Below are 24,640 nucleotides of genomic sequence, written 5' to 3'. Positions count from 1 at the left end.
CTAGTAGATAAGGTATGCACACCTATAATTGCCCTGAAGAGAACACTGATCTAGTTTCTATATTCACAGACAGATCTTTGTGTGACACGTCTACTTTGAAGGAAGAATAATATCTACTCTTTGAGTCCAATAAAAATGGCTAGCCTCTTCCGCTAGATGAAAGTTGCCAAACACACACACACACACACACACACACACACACACACACACACACACACACACACACACACACACACACACACACACACACACACACACACACACACACACACACACACACACACACACACACACACACACACACTCCTAAACCTAACCCTAACCCTAACCTTAAAACTAACCCTAGCTCCGAACCCTAAACATATTTCTAACCCTACCAGTAATTCTAACCTCAACCCTAAACCCCCTAGAAATAGCATTTGACCTTGTGTGGACCAACAAAATCAAATGAAACTTTATTTGTCACATGCGTCGAATACAACAAGTGTAGACCTTACCGTGAAATGCTTACTGACAAGCCCTTAACCAACAGTGTAGACCTTACCGTGAAATGCTTACTGACAAGCCCTTAACCAACAGTGTAGACCTTACCGTGAAATGCTTACTGACAAGCCCTTAACCAACAGTGTAGACCTTACCGTGAAATGCTTACTGACAAGCCCTTAACCAACAGTGTAGACCTTACCGTGAAATGCTTACTGACAAGCCCTTAACCAACAGTGTAGACCTTACCTTAACCAACAGCTTACTGACAAGCCCTGTGTAGACCTTACCGTGAAATGCTTACTGACAAGCCCTTAACCAACAGTGTAGACCTTACCGTGAAATGCTTACTGACAAGCCCTTAACCAACAGTGTAGACCTTACCGTGAAATGCTTACTGACAAGCCCTTAACCAACAGTGTAGACCTTACCGTGAAATGCTTACTGACAAGCCCTTAACCAACAGTGTAGACCTTACCGTGAAATGCTTACTGACAAGCCCTTAACCAACAGTGTAGACCTTACCGTGAAATGCTTACTGACAAGCCCTTAACCAACAGTGTAGACCTTAACCAACAGTGTAGACCTTACCGTGAAATGCTTACTGACAAGCCCTTAACCAACAGTGTAGACCTTACCGTGAAATGCAGACCTTACCGTGAAATGCTTACTGACAAGCCCTTAACCAACAGTGTAGACCTTACCGTGAAATGCTTACTGACAAGCCCTTAACCAACAGTGTAGACCTTACCGTGAAATGCTTACTGACAAGCCCTTAACCAACAGTGTAGACCTTACCGTGAAATGCTTACTGACAAGCCCTTAACCAACAGTGCAGTTCAAGAAGAGTTAAGAAAATATTGACCAAATGAACTAATGTAAAAGTCATAAAAAGTAACACAATAACGAGGCTATATACAGGGGGCACCGAGTCAGTGTGCGGGGGTACATGTTAGAGGTCATTTGTACATATAGGTAGGGGTGAAGTGACTATGCATAGATAATAAACAGCGAGTAGCAGCATTGTACAGAACAAATAAAGGACGGGGGGGTCAATATAATAGTGCGGTGGCCATCTGATTAATTTTTCAGCAGTCTATGGCTTGGCGGTAGAAGCTGTTAAGGAGCATAGACTTGGCGCTTCGGTACCACTTGTCGTGCGGTAGCAGAGAAAGCAGTCTATGACTTGAGTGACTGGAGCCTCTGACAATTTGATGAGCTTTCCTCTGACACCGCCTATTATATAGGTCCTGGATGGCAGGAAGCTTGGCCCCAGTGATGTACTGGGCCATACGCACTACACTCTGAAAGCACCTTACGGTCAGATGCAGAGCATTTGCCATACCAGGCGGTGATGCAACCGGTCAAGATGCTCTCGGTGGTGCAGCTGTAGAACTTTTTGAGGATATGGGGACTCATGCCAAATCTTTACAGTCTGTTGAGGGGGTAAATGTTTTGTTGTGCCCTCTTCACGAATGTCTTGGTGTGTTTGGACATGATAGTTCGTTGGTGTTGTGGACACCAAGGAACTTGAAACTCTCGACCCGCTCCACTACAGCCCCATTGATGTTAATGGGGGCCTGTTCAGCCCGCCTTTTCCTGTAGTCCACGATCATGTCCCCAGTTGGTCAAGTTTTTGTTTGTTTACTATTCTAGTAGGGGACTTCTGGTCCCCACAAGTATAGTTAAACACGTCCACACGCACACACACTCCTACACATTCTCTCCCTATTGTATCCCTGTTTATATAGCATATAAAGTAGCTTATACTGCATGTTTGTAGACGGTGAAATCTGAGCTAGCGACAGTAATGTACATGTAGCCATGGATAGTAAGTAACCTCTGACACAGAATAATTAGAAGACCCGAGTTACAACCCCAGGTCGTTGCACATACACATGACAGTGTGTACTCACTAGGAATGTAATATTGGTGGGTTATAATGCTGACAATGACCAGAGGAGGTGATGAATGGGCATAGCTCACTCCCACACACACACACACACACACACACACACACACACACACACACACACACACACACACACACACACACACACACACACACACACACACACACACACACACACACACACACACACACACACACACACACACACACACACACACACACAAACCTGTAACAGATTTCCAGGATTCCTGTGGGACTTTTTGTAAGGGTTGATTTATTCAGTGGGGGTCACACCCTAATCTATAATCCTTAGAATATAGGTATTACAAAAACACACACCCACACAAATGGCCAACACACACAAGCTTGGTTCCTCAATGACTGAGGAAGAGTCTTGGTCTGTACTCAGATGGACTTATTTTTAGACTAGATAGACTCAAATTGGCACAAATTGGACTGATGGACTCAAATTGACTTTGTATTAGACTAAATTGACTTCTTATTTACTAAAAACAGATATTTGGTAACTCAATTTATTGGGGATAGAGGATAACTTATTTTGAGTTCTCAAGCTTCTCACAACAGTTACTGATAGTTTGTCGCAAGTAGGCCTATCAATATTTTTTTTATACCACTTTTATTTTTTAACTGTTCAGACAGAGTGGTTAGAGTTGCCATGGTGATGGATTTCTGTCCTTTCGTTTTCACGCTGACTGACAGAATAAGGTGAGGTATTGGAGAAATAGTAGTTTATACACATCTCATTTTATATTATGTGACTAAATGTCCTCTCAGAACTTCACTTCACTATCCATCTTTACCTGTGTGTGTCCCAAATGGCAATCTATTCCGTATAGAGTGCACTAGGTTTGACCAGGCCAGGGCTTTAGGGAATAGGGAATAGGGTGCTATAAACCCTGGTAATCATTTCCATTGACTGCCATTGTGTTCAGGCACCTCCTGGTGGAATTCTGGTGCCACTGCAGTGTTTTTATGAGATAGATGACTATGACCGAAATTACACCACATTTGTTTTTGCTTTTAACCCTTCCCTTATGTCCTGGTTCAATTTGAATTATAAATCACTCAAATACTATTTTACGTCATTTTTCCATCATGACCCTTCATCTACTTTCCTAAGGTTGTGTCTCAAACGTGTAAAACACGTAACAACCGGAATAATGACATCCATGATGTTCTTGGTCAATTTGACCAGCAATTTTACCTTGACCTTGGGTCTATATAACTTTTAAACAGGTTGACCTAGAAACAAGCTGAGGCAGAGCAACACTGATCTTAAGTCAATTTGAAGTACATTTGACCTTGACCTTTGTGCTAGAGACAAGTGGTATTCTGTGCATTAAAGATCTATCCATGACGATCATAAAGGATCTAGGTATGATTTCCAGGTGATGTCCAGAGGCCGTGAGATAGTGATCTGAAGTTTGCCAAAAAATTAGCTAAGAATTTCATAAATGTCCTAATTCCATTTATTCACGTCTTTGGTACAGTAATCAAACATTTGGCTCCCAATTTTGAACACCATCAACTCATATGAAACATTCTCAGCTACTGGAGAAAAACAATTTGTAAGGTTAAAATCATGTATTATTTGTAAAGTTAAAATCCTATTGATGATCTAGATGACTTTTTATTTATTTATTTATGATTTAGATGACTTTTATTGTAATGGTGTAGGTTGAACCAAACATAAGGATTAAATACCTAATATTATGTACATCTGGTTTCTGTGTCTCAGACAGATGTGGAACCTTGCAGTGATGTGTGTGTGTGTGTGTGTGTGTGTGTGTGTGTGTGTGTGTGTGTGTGTGTGTGTGTGTGTGTGTGTGTGTGTGTGTGTGTGTGTGTGTGTGTGTGTGTGTGTGTGTGTGTGTGTGTGTGTGTGTGTGTGTGTGTGTGTGTGTGTGTTAAAATGGTTTAAAACCACTGTGTGTTTAGCCTGGCTAACACTCCTTCTTCACAAAGTAAGAAGCATATCAATTTGACATTATTGCTGGGGACAGGACGTTCCCTCCAGAATGTAGGCCCTACCCTTATTGGATCAAACATATATTGGGTCTATTTTTTGTCTTTCTTCCTCCCTCCCTTTTCTCTCTAAAGAATTGACACAAGAATCTCGGTCGTCAATGGGATCTGAAGCTACAAGGATAATTTACAACTTTAATGCGACTTTGACATGCAGCATATTGAGGCAAAGCCATAACAACAGGAAGAGAAGGTTACAGCCCATTTAACTGGCATCAATGTACAAATGCGTTCTTACACAGCAATGACATACTGCACTGACAACGAAGATAAGCTGTCGTTTAGAAATTACAATAAAATACAATACAATACCATAGAAGAATGCTGTAACTGACTGCTGGTATTTTTCCTTCTTGTCTACGGATGAAGAAGAAGAGAAAAACTTGAATAAATAAAATAAACAAACTGGCAAACAAACAGAAATAAAACAAACTCTTGTTTATATTTCCCTGTTTTCGTTCGGAGTTAAATAATAACACTTAGGAAGATAAGAGTCTCTGATTTAAATAGTTAAAAAACTTGTTTCCGTTTTCTTTTCTCGTTGGATTACTTCTAATGGGTCTGCAAGGTTCCCATTTACTTCATGTGGCTTCAATCCCCCTTTTTCCCCAGCTGTACATATTTCCTATCCTCCACCCCATCCCTCTCTCCTCTCTTCCCCGTGTCCAGTCATCCCAGTACAGCCTCTGGTTTCGGCCTCCCTCCTTTTTGTCTTCCTTCCTTTGCTCCCCGTCCTCTTCTCTCCATTCATCCCTCTCTTCATCTCTCCTCCTCAATCCTTTCGCCAGCGGTTCTTGGGTTTTGCCTCAGGAAGTGGGGGTGGAGGGGCTGGGGCGGCCTTGGCAGGGGGTGGACTGTCTTTCTTTCCCAGGCTAATCAATAGGGCAGGCAGCTCCACAGTGATAGCTTTCTCTATCTTGTCAATCAGACAGCCTGACGACCAGGAACAGAGGGAGGACAGCTGCTTAAAGCCTGATGGAGGGTTGATGCCAAAGAAGTCCTGGTAGGCCTCTTTGTCTGGCAGGTCGAACTTGCTCACCTGTAGAAATGGAGAACACACAAGTTCTATACATGATATACACATGTTATATACATGTTAGTTATACACACATTATATACACACACACACACATTATAGACATGTTATATGCACATTACACACATTATATACACACACACATTATAGACATGTTATATGCACATTACTCACACACATTTAATACACATTGTACACATTACATACACATTATACACACACTTTGCACACCTTAAACACACGTTATATGCATATTCCATACACACATTACACACACAATCCATGACACCCCTACACACACTTTCTCACTTACATTGGTCTTGGCCAGGATGGACTTGAAGATGTAGAACTTGTCAGGGTCTGAGACGATGTCCCTGAACACCTCGTCGGGATCGCTGAACCAGCCCAGCTTCTCGTGGTATGTATGGAGGTAGCGATCTACCAGCAGGGCGTGGATCCTGACCCGGATGGCGTGCTGGCGGATGAAGGCTATCTTGTTCTCCAGCTGGTTCTCAATTACCTGAAGATAGAAGAACAAGGAGATTATTGTCAACAGCAGAGGTGAATAAAGATGGCGTCCCCCATGCACTTATCACAAATGCCTCGTTTCGCTAAGTTTGCCGAATTGTACATCACTCTCCATGACTCTTTTGTTTGCATGGTCATTAGCACAGTATACATGATTCCAATTTTAGCTTGAATACGCCAAAAAAAAGTAGATTGTGCTGATTTACTGGCACATTGAACCATATACGCATCATAGTTTCAAAACTCAGTGGATTGTGCTAAACAATGACATCACATCTGAATTCTGACATCTTTATGCACGTTCGCCATTGTCACAGATTTTAGGTGCTTTTCTCAAGTGCACAACGGCAGGAGATGGTAGCTTCTCGAGCAGCAAGGTCTCCTCCCGTATGAAAAGCCATGGGCTGGTGTGTGCGTGTAATGTGTTTGTGTGTATTCTGTAATGTCTGTAGGTGGTTGAGCTTCACCTGGTTGAGGTCTTCGAGCAGTGAGATCTCCTCCCGTATGAAGAGCTCTCGGCTGGTGTCGGCTGCGTATTCTGTGGGCCAGAAGGAGCTGACGTAGACCCGGGGAGGCTCTGTGGCGTTGATGAGAGGAGCCATGGACCAAAACAGGGCGCCGTAGACACGCATCAGGTCCTGGGAGGACAGGCTGTCTGCCTTGTTCAGGATGATGCGGATCTGGGACTCTCGGCCCTAGAATGAATGAATTCATGGATGGATCAATGAATGAATGAAGAAAACAGAGTTTAGAAAGGTTATTAAAGTGCTAGGCCAAGACTGACTGTATATTGGGCAATCTAAGGCACTTTGCTTTGCACCATAGACATATAATTACTAGAATGAGAAAGGAATCTACTCTTTTGTCATTTCATTTGAGTTGACTTTTGATAAAGCAAAAATGTTCATGCTGAACTTACTACTTTTGCTTCCTGCTTTACTCCTATTGGTACACTCAATATGGCTGCCGGTCCATCCAACACTTCCGTTCTAGTAATTCAGTTTCTATGCTTTACACTTCTTTACCTTCATCTGTTTGAACAGTGTCGCCAGCTCCCCGCCCACGTCCAACTTGGTGGGGTCAAACATCAGGAAGATGAGGTCAGCACGGTCAATGAACCACTGACACACCTCGCTATACGGGTAGCCTGGATGGGGAAGGACGACCAATCAGAGGCTGTTTTACTCAAAGGTGTGGTAGTATACAGTGAGTTAAGTCAAGTGAATTTGTAGGTGTGTGTGTTGCATGCAGTGTGTTACCATTGGGTGTGCATGAGTGTGACTGTTAATGAATCTCTGTCTGTTCTCACACCTCTCTCCTGCTGCTTGTGATTGTCACTTCAGAGATGTAACAAATATCTAAAGAGTGTACATGATCTAATACACATGGCTGTATATGAGAGGTTAGTGTGTGTGTGTTCTCCTCCCCACCTCTCTCCTGCTGCTTGCGGTTCTCAATAATCCCAGGCGTGTCCACCAGGGTGACTCTCTCCAGCAGTTTATGGGGCATCTCAATCCCCACCAGCCTCTCCAGGAACCCCTGGCCAAACTTCTCCAGGGGGGAGAAGGACCTGGAGCTGTCGGCTGCCATCACGATGCCCTCCACTGAGCGGAACTTGTCACCGTGCATCACCACTGTGTACTCAGATGTAGTGGGCTCAGCACCTGGGAGAGAGGGAGGGAGGAAGAGGGGAAGAGGTGGGAGGAAGAGAGGAAGAGGGGGGAGACAAGGAGGAAGAGAGGGTGGATAGAATGTGTAAGAGAGAGATTAATATGAGCAGCTATCCAAATAGTTTACTCAGAAAAGGAAGCAGTTGCATTGAGGCATGTTTGTATTCCGGAGAGAAGTGGACTGGGAAGGGTGCAATGGATGACAGATCAGTAGTAGATAGACAAGATGTGGAAAGCCTTGTCTGTGGTGTAGACTGGTAAGAGGTGTAGACTGGTAAGGGGTGTAGACTGATAAGGGGTGCAGACTGGTAAGGGGTGCAGACTGGTAAGGGGTGTAGACTGATAAGGGGTGCAGACTGGTAAGGGGTGTAGACGGGTAAGGGGTGTAGACTGGTACGGGGTGCAGACTGGTAAGGGGTGTAGACTGGTAAGGGGTGTAGACTGGTAAGGGGTGTAGACTGGTAAGGGGTGTAGACTGGTAAGGGGTGGAGACTGGTAAGGGGTGTAGACTGGTAAGGGGTGCAGACTGGTAAGAGGTGCAGACTGGTAAGGGGTGCAGACTGGTAAGAGGTGCAGACTGGTACGGGGTGCAGACTGGTAAGGGGTGCAGACTGGTAAGGGGTGTAGACTGGTAAGGGGTGTAGACTGGTAAGGGGTGCCGTGAGGGCTTTAGAAATACATTTGATTGATTGACTGATTATCATAGTAGAGTGTTGGTCAGGAGTTCGTCTGGTGAAACTCCAGGCCCAAGCTATGTGACAGGTGCTCTTACCTGTGTAAAGTTGTTGTGGGGTACCGTGCACGCCCAGCAGGTAGTTGATCATGGAGGATTTGCCTACAGACCAGGGTCCCAGGAACAGTACCATGGGCTTGGAGGTGATCTCTCCATCTAGAGAGAGAGAGAGAGAGATAGTGAGAGAGAGAAAGCGAGAGAGAGAAAGAGAGAGAGAGATAGCGAGAGAGAGAAAGCGAGAGAGAGAGAAGGGGGGTCACTTTGTAGACTTTGTCAATGGTACACTTTGTCCCACAAGGGGGCGTTCATTGCATACATCATGCTACTATGGATTGAGCCCTCAAGCTCTAACAAGCCTGGGTTAAGTGAGGCCTGGTCGCCCACACAAAGCTGTATATATATGCTGAGGCATACAAAGTCACTTTCTGGAAAGCTCCTGTGTACACTCGATTACTGGCAGGTGTATATGCAGTTAATTCGTTTATTTATGTTTCATCGATTTTCCAGTTTCTTCAGGCAAAGGCACCCTGAGAATTTAGACTAAGCTGGCACACAACTGTGTATAGTATTGCCCATTTGCGTTGGGAAACTCCATTGCTAATGACAATGTCTACAAGGACTGTTGGTAACTAGACTTATGCTTGTCTGTTTTTTCAGGGGAAATATAGCATTTTGCTGTTCTTTGTGTAACAGGTTGGTAATGAACAGAAGGTTAATAGCTAATGGCTAAAGGCTAATATGCTAATACTAATAAACAAATCTAAACAATGCTAACCAGGCTAAAGGCTAATACGCTAAGACAACAGGTCAGTATAAAACCCGATTAAAAATGCTAATAGCTAATGGCTCAAGGCTAATGCTAAGTGGTTGGACAGGCTACCTGTGACCTCGTGAGCTCTGAGCTCGTTGTACTTGTAGGCCGTTTCCATGGGCTTGATGGCTGAGTGGTAGATGTGCTGCAGCTTCTTCATAGCAGCTGGAGAGAAGAGAGGGATGAGGAGAGGAGAGAGGAAAAGAAGAAAGAGGGATGAGAGGATTGAGGGGGAGAGAGGAGAAGAGGACAGAGGGAGATAGAAGAGAAGAGGGATGAAGAGAAGATGATAGAGGTGGAGAGAGGCAGAAGTAGCAGATGAAGAGGGCAGGGTGGGAGAGAAGAGAGGAGACAATACATTTTGCATGGTCATGGTAGTCATTGTATTGTAATGGATGCACCATGAATGAACTAACCTGACTCATTGTCATGGTAGTCATGGTAATATAATGGAAGGCACCATGAATGAACTAACCTGACTCATTGTCATGGTAGTCATGGTAATATAATGGAAGGCACCATGAATGAACTAACCTGACTCATTGTCATGGTAATATAATGGAAGGCACCATGAATGAACTAACCTGACTCATTGTCATGGTAGTCATGGTAATATAATGGAAGGCACCATGAATGAACTAACCTGACTCATTGTCATGGTAGTCATGGTAATATAATGGAAGGCACCATGAATGAACTAACCTGACTCATGGTCATGGTAGTCATGGTAATATAATGGAAGGCACCATGAATGAACTAACCTGACTCATGGTCATGGTAGTCATGGTAATATAATGGAAGGCACCATGAATGAACTAACCTGACTCATGGTCATGGTAGTCATGGTAATATAATGGAAGGCACCATGAATGAACTAACCTGACTCATGGTCATGGTAGTCATGGTAATATAATGGAAGGCACCATGAATGAACTAACCTGACTCATGGTCATGGTAGTCATGGTAATATAATGGAAGGCACACACACGCACACACACAGCCACGCACACCCACCCATGCACACACACTCACACACACACTGACATCCATTCCACACCTTGAAACAATTTCCACAGTAATTTTAGCAGAAAAGGCCCAGTAGATTTCTCAATCCCTCCTGTTCACATATAAACACAGAGTTTTTCCTGGTCAGCTCATGTGGTCCCCCAAAACATCAGGGTATTTTTCACAATTAATCTTTAATAGTTTCCTTGCATCCTCTCTTTGCCTGCTTCTCAATACACAATGGAGAAGAAAGTCCAAGGTCCCTCCCCTTGGACCTTCTCCTCCAGTACGAGTGAGGAGGTGGTGAGATCATAATGGAAGGAATCGAGGAATGATGAATTGAGAAAAACTCAGGGCCTTACTTGTAACTCTTGTTTGCTCCTTACCAGAGAACTCAGGCGAGGATTCAGCAGAAACCAATCGGAGCATCTCATCGATGTGGGAGCAGTCTCTGAGCTTTGCTGCCTCCTCACCCACTGCCGATTGGAGGAAAAGCCTGTCAGTCAACTCAACTATGAGGTCATCAGACCAAGGTCAAATCCAAACTTGACATATCCATATCCCTGACTCAGGAAGTAGAATTTTCCCTGCATTATCATGATGATGTACATTGAGTATACAAAACATTAGGAACACCTTCCTAATATTAAGTTGCACCCCCCACCCCCCTTTTGCCCTCATCGAGCATGGACTCTATAAGGTGTTGAAAGCATTCCACAGGGATGCTGGCCCATGTTGACTCCAATGCTTCCCACAGTTTTGTCACGTTGGCTGGATGTCCTTCGGGTGGTGGACCATTCTTGATACACACAGGAAACCGTTGAGTGTGAAAAACCCAGAATCGTTGCAGTTCTTGACTCAAACCGGTGCGCCTGACACCTACTACCAAACCCCGTTCAAAGGCACTTCAATCTTTTGTCACACCCACGTCCTCCTTTAACTTGTCTCCTCCCCTTCGTCTACACAGATTTAAGTGTATTTAAAAAGTGACATAAGGAGGGATCATAGCTTTCACCTGGTCAGTTATGTCATGGAAAGAGCTGGTGTTCTTAATGTTTTGTATACTCAGTGTATGCTTGTAATACGCAGTACAGTGTGCATACATGCTTGTCTGTCATGTAGAATAGGGGAATCCTGTCAGCTCTATATTCATTACATTTATATCTGCAACTTTTCAGGAACAGATGTGATTGTCTGTCATCTAGGACTGGGAATCGTGTGAGCTCTATTCATTACATTTCTACCTAAACGTTTCTGAACATTCAGAAAGAAATGTAATGTGTAGAACATATTTAACTGTCTGCCATGTAGAACTGGGAATCATGTGAGTTCTATTCATTACATTTCTATCTGAACATTTCACCTTTGATCTCCCCTGAACATGACACCAATTGACTCCCTGCCATGACAACAGAACACTGACTGACCACAGCATCTGTTGTGTGGCTCTGTAGCCATCCGTCCATGTTGTTATATCAGTGTCCATCTGCCCATCTATCTATCTCTTCCCTTCCTCACTCTATGTCTGTCCTGTTTATTTCGGGCTCAGCTAGGGGTTATTCCTGATGCCACCTTTAGCCACACATATCAGGTTCTGGGGCATGGCACGGGCCAGGGAAAGAGGAAGGGATGGAGGGAGGGAAGGAGAGGAGGGAGGGGAAAAGGAGGGAGGGAAAGTGGTTAGAGAGAGAATGAGAGAGAGATGGAGGTTTAAAGATAATGTAAGAGCCAGACCAGATCCTATGTCTTTTATAGCTGGTGTCAACACTCCGGCACCAAATGGCAGAGAATGTCAGCCTCCTGATTACAGTAGCACTCGCTCATCATGGCTTTGAATACACTTGAGTTGACACTGTAAAGTTGACAGTTGGCTCCTAAGAGCCGACTGAAGTGTATTCAAAGCACTGTGAAGAAGAAAGTGGGGAGATATGACAGGATCCTATAACCCCATCTCTACAGTATGTAACTTCAAAGTGCTCGCCAGAGGTACTTTTAGCCTGAGCAATCACATTTAGTATAGAAAGAATAAATAACGACACATTGATATAAACAAACAAGTTTGTTTCCAAATTGTTTGGACAATAATGTTTTTCTCGTTCAAATGATAAATTCGAATAACGCAGTACTCTATACCTTTTACTGGTGCTTCTTTCTCTGCTGGTGCATCCTCCACTGTCACATCCTCAACAGGCGCCTCCTCAACAACAGTCGCCTCCTCCTTAACAACAACAACAGGTGCCTCCTCTTCCACCATAGCTTCCTCCTCAAAAACATGTACCTCCTCCACCAGCTCGTCCTCCTTCACTGCCTCCATAACCACCTCACCTGCTTCTACAGGTTCTGGAGCGGCTTCCGCAGGTTCCGGAGTGGGTTCTGGAGCAGCTTCCTCTACAACAGGCTCTGGTTCTGGATCCACCTCCTTGACCACCGCCTCTGGCTCGGGTTCAACCACTTCAGGTTCCACCGCAGGTTCTGGCTCGGATTCAACCAGCTTGGGTTCCACCACAGGTTCAGCCACTAATACTACTTCTTCCTCTACTTCTTCCTCTACTGCCTCCTCTACTGCCTCCTCTACTGCCTCCTCTACTGCCCCCTCTACTGCCTCCTCAGTCGTTACCTCCTCAACAACAGGTTCCTCTACTGCAGGTTCTTCTATTGTTTCCTCTACTTCCTCTTCAACTACATCCACTTCCTCCTCCATGGCAACAGCTTCCTTAACTGCTTCCTCTTCCTCTACAACCTCTTCTTCCTCAGCTTCATGTTCTGCCTCAACCTCCTCTATAACCTCTTCTTCAGACGAGGGAGCTTCCTCCACTACTTCTTCTTCAGACGAGGCAGCTTCCTCCAGTTCTTCCTCCTCAGATGAGGCAGCTTCCTCCAGTTCTTCCTCCTCAGATGAGGCAGCTTCCTCCAGTTCTTCTTCCTCAGACGAGGCAGCTTCCTCCACCCTCTCCTCTGATGCTTGGACCTCCTCTGAAGTCTCTGCAGACTCCACAGATTCCTCATCAGCTACCACCTCCTCAGATGCAGCCTCCTCCTCCTCGCTCGCCAACCTCTCCATGGGGACCTCCTCTGTGGAGGCTAGGGGCTCCTCTTCGCTAGCCAACCTCTCCATGGGGACCTCCTCTATGGAGGCTAGGGGCTCCTCTTCGCTAGCCAACCTCTCCATGGGGACCTCCTCTGTGGAGGCTAGGGGCTCCTCTTCGGCCGGTGTAGCAAGGCTTCGAGGGGGGTTACAGGACTGACACACAGAGCCTGGGGCCGGGGTGTCGTTGGAGGAGATTTGTCCTCCATGGTCATCTGTGGAGTCACAGGAGAGGTCACAGGAGAGCGGCACGTGGAGATGCAGCTCATCGGGGCTGGAGGCCTCCACCACTAGGTCTGCAGAGACAGAGAGAGAGACAGGCGAGTCTGTTAATGATAAAGAGACTGAAGGGTTTAGGTCTGGTAATCACTGAACGGCCATGTTAGAAAAGACAACAGCGAGCAAGAGGGAGGGAGGGAGGGGAGGGTGGGTGGGTTGGAGGGAGGGAGGGTGGATGGTTTGGAGGGAGGGAGGGAGAGTGGTTTGGAGGGAGGGAGGGTGGGTGGTTTGTAGGGAGGGAGGGAGGGTGGGTGGTTTGGAGGGAGGGAGGGTGGGTGGTTTTGGGGGAGGGAGGGTGGGTGGTTTGGAGGGAGGGTGGGTGGTTTTTGGAGGGAGGGAGGGTGGTTTGGAGGGGGAGGGTGGTTTGGAGGGAGGGAGGGTGGTTTGGAGGGGGGAGGGTGGTTTGGAGGGAGGGAGGGAGGCTGGTTTTGGAGGGGGAGGGTGGTTTGGAGGGAGGGGTTGTAATGTTTTATTGTTATATCTGAAAATCTATAAATAATGTTGTTTTTAAAGAAAGGGAAAAAAGAAAAGACAACAGCCTCTCTGTTATTGATCATGGTTTGATTTCTATAACTTTCTAGAAGTTTCAGTTAAATTAATACAATTGGAGACCTCTAACACTCCTGTATTGATTTGACACACAAGGAGACGCGTTAAAGGATTTATAATTATCATGATGATGTGGCAAGTTACAATTTGCTTTTTGAATGTCCGATATTTTGAACTTGATTTTGAACATGATTACTGAACTTCATCAACAGTGGAATAATGAAGAAAATCCCCAAATATAGCTTTGTAGTGGATTACTCCTTGAATCTTCTTGTAAAGCATCCAAACATCTTACTGGATCAACTTACATGTACAGACATACAGACATTACGGATAAACCCAATTGCTCTCTTTATCCAAAATAGACCTTATTCATCACACTGGACACTTTCACAGCCACTCTTTATTTTCCTGCATCAACGCCTGTGTGTCCAGAACAGACTTGGTGTGTGACTGTCTGTCCAGAACAGACTTGGTGTGTGACTGTCTGTCCAGAACAGACTTGGTGTGTGACTGTGTGTCCAGAACAGACTTGGTGTGTGACTGTGTGTCCAGAACAGACTTGGTGTGTGACTGTGTGTCCAGAACAGACTTGGTGTGTGACTGTCTGTCCAGAACAGACTTGGTGTGTGACTGTGTGTCCAGAACAGACTTGGTGTGTGACTGTGTGTCCAGAACAGACTTGGTGTGTGACTGTGTGTCCAGAACAGACTTGGTGTGTGACTGTGTGTCCAGAACAGACTTGGTGTGTGACTGTGTGTCCAGAACAGACTTGGTGTGTGACTGTGTGTCCAGAACAGACTTGGTGTGTGACTGTGTGTCCAGAACAGACTTGGTGTGTGACTGTCTGTCCAGAACAGACTTGGTGTGTGACTGTGTGTCCAGAACAGACTTGGTGTGTGACTGTGTGTCCAGAACAGACTTGGTGTGTGACTGTGTGTCCAGAACAGACTTGGTGTGTGACTGTGTGTCCAGAACAGACTTGGTGTGTGACTGTGTGTGTCCAGAAGTCCAAAGGGTGTTGAGTCTTGGTGTGTGACCATTTTTCACATCCACATTTAACATTGACATTGGTGTACTTGGTGTGTTACTGTGTGTCCAGAACAGACTTGGTGTGTGACTGTGTGTCCAGAACAGACTTGGTGTGTGACTGTGTGTCCAGAACAGACTTGGTGTGTGACTGTGTGTCCAGAACAGACTTGGTGTGTGACTGTGTGTCCAGAACAGACTTGGTGTGTGACTGTGTGTCCAGAACAGACTTGGTGTGTGACTGTGTGTCCAGAACAGACTTGGTGTGTGACTGTGTGTCCAGAACAGACTTGGTGTGTGACTGTGTGTCCAGAACAGACTTGGTGTGTGACTGTGTGTCCAGAACAGACTTGGTGTGTGACTGTCTGTCCAGAACAGACTTGGTGTGTGACTGTGTGTCCAGAACAGACTTGGTGTGTGACTGTGTGTCCAGAACAGACTTGGTGTGTTACTGTGTGTCCAGAACAGACTTGGTGTGTGACTGTGTGTCCAGAACAGACTTGGTGTGTGACTGTGTGTCCAGAACAGACTTGGTGTGTGACTGTGTGACTGTTGTCCAGAACAGACTTGGTGTGTGACTGTGTGTCCAGAACAGACTTGGTGTGTGACTGTGTGTCCAGAACAGACTTGGTGTGTGACTGTGTGTCCAGAACAGACTTGGTGTGTGACTGTGTGTCCAGAACAGACTTGGTGTGTGACTGTGTGTCCAGAACAGACTTGGTGTGTGACTGTGTGTCCAGAACAGACTTGGTGTGTGACTGTGTGTCCAGAACAGACTTGGTGTGTGACTGTGTGTCCAGAACAGACTTGGTGTGTGACTGTGTGTCCAGAACAGACTTGGCGTGTGGCTGTGTGTCCAGAACAGACTTGGCGTGTGGCAGTGTGTAAAGCCAAGAGCAGATTGAATACTCAACGGCCTCTCAGATTGCTACATTCAGATTTCAGCTCCTTGAATGGAGATGCTTAGGCCTGCTTAGACTATTTGAGGGGAGCAGACCTGGGTAAAGACAACCCTGTAGAGACAACAAACCCTGTGTCAGGAAGTCATATTATAACGTGTCAAAATGATGGGAACTCTGTTCCTACACATTCTCTCCCTATTGTACCCCTGTTTATATAGCATAACCTGGAGTAGCTTAGACTGCATGTTTGTAGACGGTGAAATCTGAGCTAGCGACAGTAATGTACATGTAGCCATGGATAGTAAGTAACCTCTAACACAGAATAATTAGAAGACCCGAGTTACAACCCCAGGTCGTTGCACATACACATGACAGTGTGTACTCACTAGGAATGTAATATTGGTGGGTTATAATGCTGACAATGACCAGAGGAGGTGATGAATGGGCATAGCTCACTCATACACACAGGAGGTGATGATCGACCGATCATGAGCAGTAAATTGTTTACTTGTGAATCAGAGCCAGAATAGGAAGCCCATAGAGAACACAAAGAGTCCCATTTGTGTACCATGGACGGTCATGGACAGTCACACGGGTGCTAAGCTTTCCGCCCATTTGATCAATGCGTGTGTTGAGTCAGATGCGACTTATCTTGAGTCTGAGGCTCTTATGTCAAAGGGCTTGTTGTCCATTTTTCACATCCACATTTAACATTGACATTGGGCCGGTAGAAGACGCGAGCCTCATTATTCCTGTCTGAGTTGAGGATAGATCAAATCAATCATGTGGGTTGGTATGTGTATACATTAGCATACACAGTCACAAACCCATATGCCACCATAGGTTAGCCTATAGCTTAGCGATTAGTCAGTAGCTGCTAGCATTGGTCAACAAGATGTGCCACCTCTTCTCAGAAGAATAGAGAATCACACCTAAACACCTGAGTCATCATCACCATACAACTACGTTAGCCTTTAGCTTAGCAATTAGCCGCTTGATGATAGCAATGGGCAATGTGCCATGTTAGCCGTTTGCTAGCAATTAGCCTGTTGGCGCTAGCTGTGAGCAATGCTGCTCTTCTCAGCCAACTCTTGTCAGCCATTGAAGGTGAGAATCACACTGCAGCTGTCCATGCCATGGATACAACCGGATCCATGCTGCTGCCTTGAAACATGAACCTGCAGACATACACACCGAGGCCATACACCACCATAATTTGTCTCCCACTGTGCCCCACTACAGACCGTCCTAACAGGCCTGCTAAGACCTCACAGGTTGGTATTTAGCCAGTTGGGGACATGTGTGACGATGTATGTTCCTTTGTGGTCATTTATGTCCATGGCATCCCCACTTAACTGTTTAGGTAGTTTATGTAACATGGAAGGAGGGTGCCTCTGTATGTTTTGCCATGGCAACTGTAAATAAAGATATTTCGAAGCTCTATAACTTCAAGCCTGGGTCTTCTAAAGGCCACAAGTCTGTATTAGCCCTGTGAGCTAAAGCCTCGGCATTAGCTAGGGGAGCTAACAAGAGTCTTCAGGTTCCAGGCATGGTTTTGTAACCTGACTGATATAGAGTCTTATAGGCATTTTAGCTGAAGAAATGACCCCTCCGTTAGTTTCCTGTTGACCTGAACTATTCTAGTTGCTGAAAGCAGACAGAGGATACCGTCCGTATTCTGAAGTAATGTTTTTTCAGTCCTTCTACTCGTGTAAGTATTCGGGGCATGTGTTATCCTCCGACGTCTAGGCTTTGCTCATGTGGCCTGTGACAGAGGCTAGGTATTCGTTACAAACCATCAGCACCTCATCCTCGGCGTCAGTCAGATAGCATTACTTCAAAAACGGGGATGTAAAAAGCCACCGTCTGTGTATCAAATGGCACTCTATTCCTTACATATGTGCCCTGGTCAAAAGTAGTGCACTAAATAGGGAATAAGATGCTCCGTCACACTCTGGCAAAGCCTGAAAGCACATGGATTTCCAGGGCTCTGATCACAGATCTCCCCGGACAAGGAGAGGGCATCACTGATCTATCCGATCGGTAAGCAGTGTCCTATTCGGCAAGAGTGTAGCGCAAGTAACATTAAAAAGCATCTGCTAAGTTACACATTTATGTATGTGTTCCTACAGCATATTTGTCCTGCAGCACCAATCTGCCACAGACAGGGGGCGGTAATGGGTTATAAAAAGAACCTGAGAGGTGTTTCTCTCTCACCCCTGGCATTCAATATAGCATTTGGCTCGCTGACCTCCGATCACAAACAGTCTCCCGCCGACTTAAGTGTACCCTGGGTGTCCCTAATTAAATCAAACCAACAAGATGGGGGTGTGTGTGTGTGTGTGAGAGAGAGAGAGAGAGAGAGAGAGAGAGAGAGAGAGAGAGAGAGAGAGAGAGAGAGAGAGTATATGTATGTGCTGAAGGTGGGTGGATGGGTAAAGGGTGTATGTGTGTGAGAAGAGAGAGAGAGAGAGAGACAGGAACTTGGAAGGCAATGTGATTGGAAATACAGAGGAGCTAAATGAAGTGCTCACTGCCGCCCTGCCGGGTTGGATGGGTAAAGGGTGTGTGTGTGTGTGAGAGAGAGAGAGAGAGAGAGAGAGAGAGAGAGAGAGAGAGAGAGAGAGAGAGAATATGTATGTGCTGAAGGTGGGTGGATGGGTAAAGGGTGTGTGTGTGTGTGAGAGAGAGAGAGAGAGAGAGAGAGAACTTGGAAGGCAATGTGATTGGAAATACAGAGGAGCTAAATGAAGTGCTCACTGCCGCCCTGCCGGGTTGGATGGGATCCATGGACATAGTGCGACAGCGTCGTCAGTCGTCTGCACAGTTACATGAACGTGTGTACAGACGGCAAGAATTCTAATGGTGTAACGTTGTCAGGTTACCAGCATGGTAACAGGGTCACTCAGGGTCACTCAGGGTCACTCAGGGTCACTCAGGGTCACTCAGGGTCACTCATTAACAAGTGACAGTTTGTTTGTTTATGTTGACTTCATATATATTTCTGAACTACTTTGCCCTTTAAGGGCCACTATAATCATTTCATGAAGATTCTGTGGTAAGAAATGGAGCTAAGCAATAGAAATAGTCGAGACAGTCATGACTTAAACCGACCAAATATCAATCACAATGAGGAAAGGAAATAACAACATTTGGACTTGTATCAAAATGTTGATCCCGTTGTCAGAAAAAGACAAGTGTGTTTGTTGATACATTCATTCCACAGGATCGTATCTGGTAGTTAGTAGCAGCCAAGTAGCTTATTGAATTAGAGTTAACATAGTTAGGGGAGATGGAGGGATGGAAAGAGGGATGGAGGTGCGGGAGAATGAAGAGACTCCATATGGGAATGATCGCTGGGGTTTTTCCCCTAAGCTTAGATAAAGATCACTATAAAAGTTCAGCAGCAGTGAAAGAGAGAGCGAGAGAGAGAGAGGAGAAGAGAGAGGGAGAGAGAGAGAGACAGAGAGAGAGGGAGAGAGAGAGAGTAGGAGAGAGAGAGAGAGGGAGAGAGAGAGGGAGAGAGAGAGGGGGAGAGAGAGAGAGAGAGGGAGAGAGGAGGAGAGAGAGAGAGGGAGAGAGAGAGAGAGAGAGGGGGAGAGAGAGGGAGAGAGACAGAGAGAGAGACAGAGAGGGAGAGAGAGAGAGAGAGAGGGGGAGGGAGAGAGAGACAGAGAGAGGGAGAAAGGGGGGATTGTCAAGATTGTTCTAGCAATCAAACAAATACAGCACAAATAGGCTGCTGCATTGAAATGCTGTTATTACACAGTTATGTAACACCGGACAGTGAACCTGGTCCTGGTGGGTCACCAGACTGCCCTGCCCTGGCAGTGTGAGTACCCAGGCAGAATACATCAAAGTGAGGATGGAGTGGGACAGGTGCCTGGGGCATGGTGCCTGGGTCCTACTGGTCTCAATCAGGGATATGAATAGATCTACAATGAGTCAGATAGAATGGAAGGCAGGGAGGGATTATTCCACTGCTATATTCCACAGGAGTGACGTTGTCCTTCCCTGACGATTGTCACTGATTGTCACCGGCCTTGACGACAGCCTTATTGTACACAGGCACAGCAACGGGCAGGGTTTCCCAAACTGGGTCCTGGGGCCCCCCCTGGGGGCACGTTGTGGTTTCCCCCAGCACTACACAGCTGATTCAACTCATCATCAAGCTTTGATTATTGGAATCAGCTGTGTAGTGCTGGGGTAAAGAAACAAAACTTGCACCCAATGTGGGCCCCTGGACTGAGTTTGGAAAACCCTGTTCTAGGGGGCTGTAGCTCTGTCACTAACATTATGGATTTCCATCACGGCATCCATATAGGGACAGCCATTATCAGCGTGTCCAACAGACAGGCTGCTACTGAACACTGCTGTCGTCTGTCCTATAGCATCCACTTTGTCCCAGCATGTGTGTGTGGGGGCTTTCCCTAGCACTGGGGGCTTTCCCTACACGTGGACTACTGTCTAGCTACAGCTGCAGTTTATCTAGCTATGTAGACACAAATAGGTTTGCAGAACTAGAGAGAAATGGCTTTTGCATTTATAATATCAAATGCATGGACTACATTGTACATAGTCTTTGGCAAATCCCACGGAACCCTAATTGCAGACTGTGTGTGTGTGTGTGTGTGTGTGTGTGTGTGTGTGTGTGTGTGTGTGTGTGTGTGTGTGTGTGTGTGTGTGTGTGTGTGTGTGTGTGTGTGTGTGTGTGTGTGTGTGTGTGTGTGTGTGTGTGTGTGTGTGTGTGTGTGTGTGTGTGTGTGTGTGTGTGTGTGTGTGTGTGTGTGTGTGTGTGTACCTGCGTACTGTGTATGTAGTAAGGGTGTGCCTATAAGTCTCTGTGGTGTTTGTATTGTGACTGGTGACAGCAGCAGACTCACTAAGGCTCCAGCCACCTGACTAACTACAGAAGCCTGGAAGGTACAGGGATTAAATGACAGCAAGGACAGGCAAGGGTACCCCCCCCACACACACACACACACTGGTGTCACTGTTCAGCAACACTGACATTTCCACCCACAGCCAACACACCCTTCTGATGTACTAGCATAGGTGTGGCACAGGAGGCTGCTCAGGGAGGACGGCTCATAACGGAATGGCATGGAACACCTGGAAACCATGCGTTTGATGTATTTGATACCATTCCACTTATTCTGCTCCAGTCATTACCAGGAGATGTGTGTGACAGAAGTACTGGACACATACTGTATTATATATCAGCATTATATCATTCAGTCATTCATTCAGCGCACACTGACAGAAATGTCATCCTCTGTCTCTTCCTCGTAATTCCTCCATCCCTAAAGCATACATTACATACAGTTCAGAAAATATTCAGACCCCTTGACTTTTTCCACATTTTGTTAGGTTACAGCCTTGTTCTATAATATATTAAATATATTTGTTTCTCATCAATCTACACACAATACCTCATAATGACAAAGCAAAAACAGGTTTTTAGACATTTTGCTAAATAATTAAAATAAAAACTGGAAATATCACATTTACATAAGTATTCAGACCTTTTACTCAGTACTTTGTTGAAGCACCTGTGGCAGCGATTACAGCCTCGAGTCTTCTTGGGTATGATGCTACAAGCTTGGCACACCTGTATTTGGGAAGTTTCTCCCATTCTCCTCTGCAGATCCTCTCAAGCTCTGTCAGGTTGGATGGGGAGCTTCGCTGCACAGCCATTTTCAGGTCTCTCCAGAGATGTTCGATCGATTCAAGTCCGGGCTCTGGCTGGGCCACTCAAGGACATTCAGAGACTTGTCCTGAAGCCACTCCTGCATTGTCTTGGCTGTGTGCTTAGGATCATTGTGCTGTTGGAAGGTGAACCTTCACCCCAGTCTGAGGTCCTGAGTGCTCTGGAGCAAGGTTTCATCAAGGATCTCTTTGTACTTTGCGCAATTCATATTTGCCTCGATCCTGACTAGTCTCCAGGTCCCTGCCAAAACAAACATCCCCACAGCATGAGGCTGCCACCATATCCATAGGGATGGTGCCAGGTTTCCTCCAGACGTGACTCTTGGCATTCAGGCCAAAGAGTTCAATCTTGGTTTCATCAGACCAGAGAGTCTTGTTTCTCATAGTCTGAGAGTCTTAACGTGCCTTTTGGCAAACTCCAAGCGGGCTGTCATGTGCCTTTTACCCAAGGAGTGGCTTCCATCTGGCCACTCGACCATAAAGGCCTGATTGTTGGAGTGCTGCGAAGATTGTTGTCCTTCTGGAAGGCTCTCCCATCTCCGCAGAGGAACTCTGGAGCTCTCTGTCAGAGTGACCATTGGGTTCTTGGTTACCCCCCTGACCAAGAACCCTTCTCCCCCGATTGCACAGTTTGGCTGGCGGCCAGCTTTAGGAAGAGTCTTGTTGGTTCCAAACTTCTTCCATTGAATAAGTACCCTTCCCCAGATCTGTGCCTCGACACAATCTTGTCTCTGAGCTCTACGGACAATTCCGTTAACCTCACGGCTTGGTTTTTGCTCTGACATGCACTGTCAACGGTGGGACCTTATATAGACAGGTGTGTGCCTTTCCAAATCATGTCCAATCAATTGAATTTACCACAGGTGGACTCCAGTCAAGTTGTAGAAACATCTCAAGGATGATCAATGGAAACAGGATACACCTGAGCTCAATTTAGAGTCTCAAATCAAATGGTCTGAACACTTATGTAAATAAGGTTTCTCTGTTTTTTATTTGTAATACATTCGCACAAACAAAATGTTACCTGTTATCGCTTTGTCGTTATGGGGTATTGTGTGTAGATTGCTGAGGATTTTTTGAATGTACTGTATTCCATTTTAGAATTAGGCTGTAACGTATCAAAATGGGGAAAAAGTCACGGGGTCTGAATACTTTCCGACCTATGAAACCATTTCAGGACAAAATTGTATTGCTACATCTCCATGACCCTGTTCTCATGATCAGCCTTTCATACCCTTTTATCACAAACCCTCGTATATGGTCTGCACTGCAGCCATTGCTATTTCCATTCATGCAAAGAATCTGACTTCCATATGTCCCCCTTGCCCTCTTTCTGAGCAGAGGAACATGTCCCTCTACAGTAATAAAAACTTCACGGACTCATTTGTTTTCTTCTTCTAATCTTAATGTATGTAATCTTACCTGCAGCGACCAGGACAAGCAGGGAGAGCAAGCAGGACACAGAGACCTGTAGAGGCTTCATTTTGGCTGCCAGGGGCCTCCCCCTTCTACCAGCAGTTATATATACCCCTCTGGAGAAAGGTCAAAGGGTGTGCCAAGGAAGGAGGGGCCTGGTAACGTCACATGTCGCAACTACACCCACGTCAGCCATTCCGTGTCTAAGTAGAGAGGCCTGGGTGGCTGGCTGGCTAATGGGTAACATAATGTCACACAGCAACAACTGCATCCATGTCTGCCATTTTGTGTCAAAGCAGTTGCCCTGGTTCTATAAGGGGAGAGAACAGACAGGGAAAGACGTCAGGAAGTTTCACTGTTCGTATTGGGAACCCTCTTTTCAAGCCACCTCGATACTGAAATGACTTTTTCGCAGCAGGTTAGGAGAACTTTATTTAATATATATATTTTTATTTAACCTTTATTTAACCAGGTAGGCAAGTTGAGAACAAGTTCTCATTTACAATTGCGACCTGGCAATTTACAATGATGTTTAGGATAATTAACGTAGCAGGTTAGCAAACTGAGGTCAAGGTTTGGAAAAGGGTTAGGGAAAAGTGGCGTGAAAAGAGTGTATCCCGTTCGTATTGGTCACTAGTCACCATAGGGACGGTTTCCCGGACTCCAATTAAGAGCCTCCTGCTGTACTAAAAGGCTGACTCAACAGAGAATCTGAAAGTCATTTTTGCTCCAGGAGTAGGGTTAATCTGGGTCCAGGAGTAGGGTTAATCTAGGTTCAGGAATAGGGTTAAATAGGTTCAGGAGTAGGGTTAATCTAGGTTCAGGAGTAGGGTTAATCTAGGTTCAGGAGTAGGGTTAATCTAGGTTCAGGAGTAGGGTTAATCTAGGTCCAGGAGTAAGGTTAATCTAGGTTCAGGAGTAGGGTTAAATAGGTTCAGGAGTAGGGTTAATCTAGGTTCAGGAGTAGGGTTAAATAGGTCAGGAGTAGGGTTAATCTAGGTTCAGGAGTAGGGTTAAATAGGTCAGGAGTAGGGTTAATCTAGGTTCAGGAGTAGGGTTAAATAGGTCAGGAGTAGGGTTAATCTAGGTTCAGGAGTAGGGTTAAATAGGTCAGGAGTAGGGTTAAATAGGTTCAGGAGTAGGGTTAAATAGGTTCAGGAGTAGGGTTAATCTAGGTTCAGGAGTAGGGTTAAATAGGTCAGGAGTAGGGTTAATCTAGGTTCAGGAGTAGGGTTAAATAGGTCAGGACGAGACAGAGTCGATACAGATTCAAAAAACAAAGATACCAACTTCCCCATATAAAAAAACGAGTTATAGTATAGAAAAACGTTTCCATTTGAGATATGATTAGCTGTTCTTACAGAGGCAATACTGCTGAGTCTGTGCACTTCTATTTTGATTCGAAAGTACAACAGACTGAACATAATTAAATTATATAAATAATGTA

General features: G+C 45.5%; 1 protein-coding gene across 3 annotated transcripts; it reads right to left on the bottom strand.

Moving 5' to 3' along the window:
- Positions 1–4,562: 4,562 nt before the first annotated feature.
- On the bottom strand, positions 4,563–23,277 carry LOC124015918 (sarcalumenin-like). Of its 3 annotated transcripts, XM_046331399.1 has the most exons (11): positions 23,200–23,277; positions 13,400–13,605; positions 12,358–13,345; positions 10,611–10,700; positions 9,289–9,384; positions 8,448–8,564; positions 7,436–7,669; positions 7,031–7,152; positions 6,473–6,700; positions 5,791–5,997; positions 4,563–5,480 (listed from the first exon to the last, which is right to left on the bottom strand). In XM_046331399.1, the coding sequence occupies exons 1-11, from the start codon at positions 23,258–23,260 to the stop codon at positions 5,214–5,216; spliced, it is 2,616 nt and encodes an 871-aa protein (XP_046187355.1). In that variant the 5' UTR covers positions 23,261–23,277; the 3' UTR covers positions 4,563–5,213. The 3 variants fall into 3 exon arrangements, with proteins under 3 accessions (XP_046187355.1, XP_046187354.1, XP_046187356.1); XM_046331398.1 differs by having other exon boundaries at positions 12,358–13,605; XM_046331400.1 differs by having other exon boundaries at positions 12,550–13,605.
- Positions 23,278–24,640: the final 1,363 nt, after the last annotated feature.

The sequence above is a fragment of the Oncorhynchus gorbuscha genome, linkage group LG26 (assembly GCF_021184085.1).
Source record: "Oncorhynchus gorbuscha isolate QuinsamMale2020 ecotype Even-year linkage group LG26, OgorEven_v1.0, whole genome shotgun sequence".
Classification (NCBI taxonomy): Eukaryota; Metazoa; Chordata; class Actinopteri; order Salmoniformes; family Salmonidae; genus Oncorhynchus; species Oncorhynchus gorbuscha.
This window is presented reverse-complemented; position numbering and strand designations above follow the sequence as displayed.

Coding starts and splice junctions, on each gene's coding strand:
- LOC124015918 (XM_046331398.1), bottom strand. CDS start 23,260: ATGAAGCCTCTACAGGTCTCTGTGTCCTGCTTGCTCTCCCTGCTTGTC. Junction 9,385..10,610: donor ATCCTCGCCTGAGTTCTCTG/GTAAGGAGCAAA, acceptor TCTTCTCTCCAG/CTGCTATGAAGAAGCTGCAG. Junction 6,701..7,030: donor CACTGTTCAAACAGATGAAG/GTAAAGAAGTGT, acceptor CATTCATTCTAG/GGCCGAGAGTCCCAGATCCG.